Source organism: Malaya genurostris, chromosome 2, assembly GCF_030247185.1.
Source record: "Malaya genurostris strain Urasoe2022 chromosome 2, Malgen_1.1, whole genome shotgun sequence".
Classification (NCBI taxonomy): Eukaryota; Metazoa; Arthropoda; class Insecta; order Diptera; family Culicidae; genus Malaya; species Malaya genurostris.
Window position 1 is genome coordinate 102328192 of NC_080571.1, and position 2912 is coordinate 102331103.

Genomic DNA, 2912 nt, shown 5'->3' on the forward strand with positions numbered 1-2912 from the left:
ATAATTATTGAAAAGTTTACTCTTTGAAAAATTATTCAGTTAAGATTCAAAATAAAGAGGTACGACGTTTGCCTGACACTACAGCCCTATATCGGGCTCACGTTGGTCCGATATGCCGATGCTTGTTTCGCTTGTTCGAAAATTCAAGCGGGTGATGCAAATGGTGCAAAATTGTCCGATGACGGCCCGATCGTAGCGCTACGATCAGGTTCATATCGTGCTCGATCGGTCCGATAATCGAACGAAAGGTGAAACTTGGATGGCAATATTAGTTCTGCGTTAGATTGCCTATAAGAACCAATATCGAACCGATTTGCACACGATGTGGTTCGATAATTCTGTATAGAAGGATGCTTTTGAATTTTTATTGTCATCGTGATCGGTCGTTTCTCGTACACAACCCGGCATTTTTTTATTTCTGTAGTTTACAGAATCCACTTCCAAATAATGAAACGTTTTCATTTCAACTATTTTTACTCGTTAGGGAGGCTTACACGAGGTTTGGCAGTGTCATTACAAATCGAGTAATAACATAAATAATGATAGTATAAAAGATGTAATGAATCTTCATATAAAGTTGTATTGTCATTACCATGTAATTATACTATCAGATCCTCGGGTGAAGGCGGAGCTCTCATTTAATCTCTTTATCACCGCAAGCGTCAAAATCGATCATCTTTCCGCCAAGTTGCGAAACAGCTTCTCGAGCTTTCAGTTGCACACACGCTCCCATTATGACACCAGTGAAAACCATTGCATCCTCTGTGTGATAGTAGATCTCGGTACTTTTATGCTCAACAAACTCACTGGTTCCGTCCAGAAGCTCTTCCAGCTAAATACGAAAACAAATTAGAACTGCGAAAGTTTATGTTGGTGATTTACAACTTACATCCGCCAAACATTCTTTCAGCTCAAAATCTCCTCCGAATTGACCGACCAGTTTGATACAGGTTATGTAACTATCCAACAGGAAATTAACCGCCTTGTTCGTGGAATCGAGAACGGAGTCAATTTGCTGAAATGCTTTTGTCATTTCTTGCTCGTAATCCACACAGCGAAAAAAACCATCCAATACAAGCAGAATAGTTTCGTCCAGATTTTGATAGTAACTAGAAACGCATTTCAAACTAGCGTCACCGGTAATGAAATTTTCCAAAGGGTGATTTTCAAGAAAATCAACAATTTCTAGCGACCCGTTCGTCACTGAGTCCAGTGTTTCGTCCACCAATTCCACCCAATAATCGAGAAATTCTGCCAACTCGTCTTGCAAAACGCTAGTTTCGTTGTTTAAATAGTCAACGAAATCGAAGAGAGCCACTATCTCCGCCCGATCGTTCACGTCGTCTTCAACTCCATTCGGTACCATCGACGCAAATTTTTTATATTTTTCCATCCATTTGTCCATATACTTGGTAAAATTTTGATCGATTTCTGTTAGAAATGTACGATTCAGCGCTTGCAAATGAGTCGAGATTTGCATTGTTTTGAGCTCGATTCGAGACTTAAAATGATCTCCATCCAGCTGCCCGGAAACGGAAGCCATATCTTTCATCACCTGATCCAATCGTTGCCGATAGTCGACTGCATGATGTTCAACCTGACTCAGGGCCGCTTCCACTTCGTCTATCTGTTTATCGGTTATCAATTCACAAAGGACTTTGACTTCGTAGAGCAGTGGTTTCGTAACTTGAACGAATAACACGTTGCTGCTGTCTAACGAATCCAGATCGAAAATTTTGATGCAATCTTGAATTACATTTTCCAACTCGTGATCGATAAGTTTGAGCACTCGCAGTACCGCATCAATGCTTTCCTGGTTCTGTACCAGAAACTCTTCAAATATTCTGTTGATTTCCTGTGCATTCTGATGTTCGTTTGATCGAATGGCGTAGTTGGGCGGAATAACGTCTTGCAACGAGTGCAACTCGTTCAGTAGTGATTCTTTTGTTTCAATTACTTTGGGAGGCAGTTGAGCTTTGACTACCTGGAATTAAACAAATTTGTATTACAAAATAAAAGTAAAACTTCAATAATCCGATGAAAACTGTACCAAAGCCAGTAGCGTGATTCCTAGAATAATATCTCGCGAAAGCATCTTCTTCGGTTTAACGGATCTGTTATAACTAACGGGAAACTCGAATCCGCTAATGAAAATGTAGTTATGTCGGATCAGCAAAATCAAATTTTCCCGCCCCCACGATCGCAACCCATTAATCAGGTGCCGCATGATAACAGTGATCTTCATGCGACAGAGCAAAACGGAAATCGCTTACTCAGGTGGGCGCACTGCACGAAATAACACAGCACACGGATTCTAATGAGTTTGATTGATTTTGCTATAAATTTTTCACTGTCACGCTATGAGCTAGTGGAAAAAGAACACGTGATGCATAGTTATGTTCATAAAAGATAGAGTTTGTGAAGATCGTATTATTGCACTCGTTTTCTCTTAAAATTTTAATAATGAATATTAGAAATGGGAGCGGGTCATATCGCCGAAAACCATTTCGCCGAAAGTCGTTTCGCCGAATAGGTCATTTCGCCGAAAGGTTCATATCTCATGCATGTTATGTCTTCTGTAAAACTGATGTGGCGCAGCCACATAACCGAAGCCAAGATGGCTCGGCGGCACAAAGCCGCTGAGCCGACGCCAGCTGAGTCATTTTTTTTCATTTTCACTTAACAAACGGAAAATATCACCTACATTTGCCTGGTAGATACACCTATGCAATTGCTTTGATGCTTAGTAGCTAATAGTCAGCAAGTTTTCTTGGGAACTACAATGGTAGGTCAACAAAACGTGCGTTAACGCTATCATCTTTCGTTTGTCTTTGATTTAAATCAATTCTAATTACGATTTCAAGACGTTTTCAGGATTCGGCGAAATGACCCTTTCGGCGAAATGGCTTTCG

At 40.4% G+C, this 2912-nt stretch overlaps 1 protein-coding gene across 1 annotated transcript; it reads right to left on the bottom strand.

Annotated features, from left to right (window-relative positions):
* Positions 1-489: 489 nt before the first annotated feature.
* On the bottom strand, positions 490-2108 carry LOC131431730 (uncharacterized). The gene is made up of 3 exons (XM_058597592.1): positions 2051-2108; positions 890-1984; positions 490-832 (listed from the first exon to the last, which is right to left on the bottom strand). The coding sequence occupies exons 1-3, from the start codon at positions 2093-2095 to the stop codon at positions 635-637; spliced, it is 1338 nt and encodes a 445-aa protein (XP_058453575.1). The 5' UTR covers positions 2096-2108; the 3' UTR covers positions 490-634.
* Between the last annotated feature and the right edge of the window lie 804 nt (positions 2109-2912).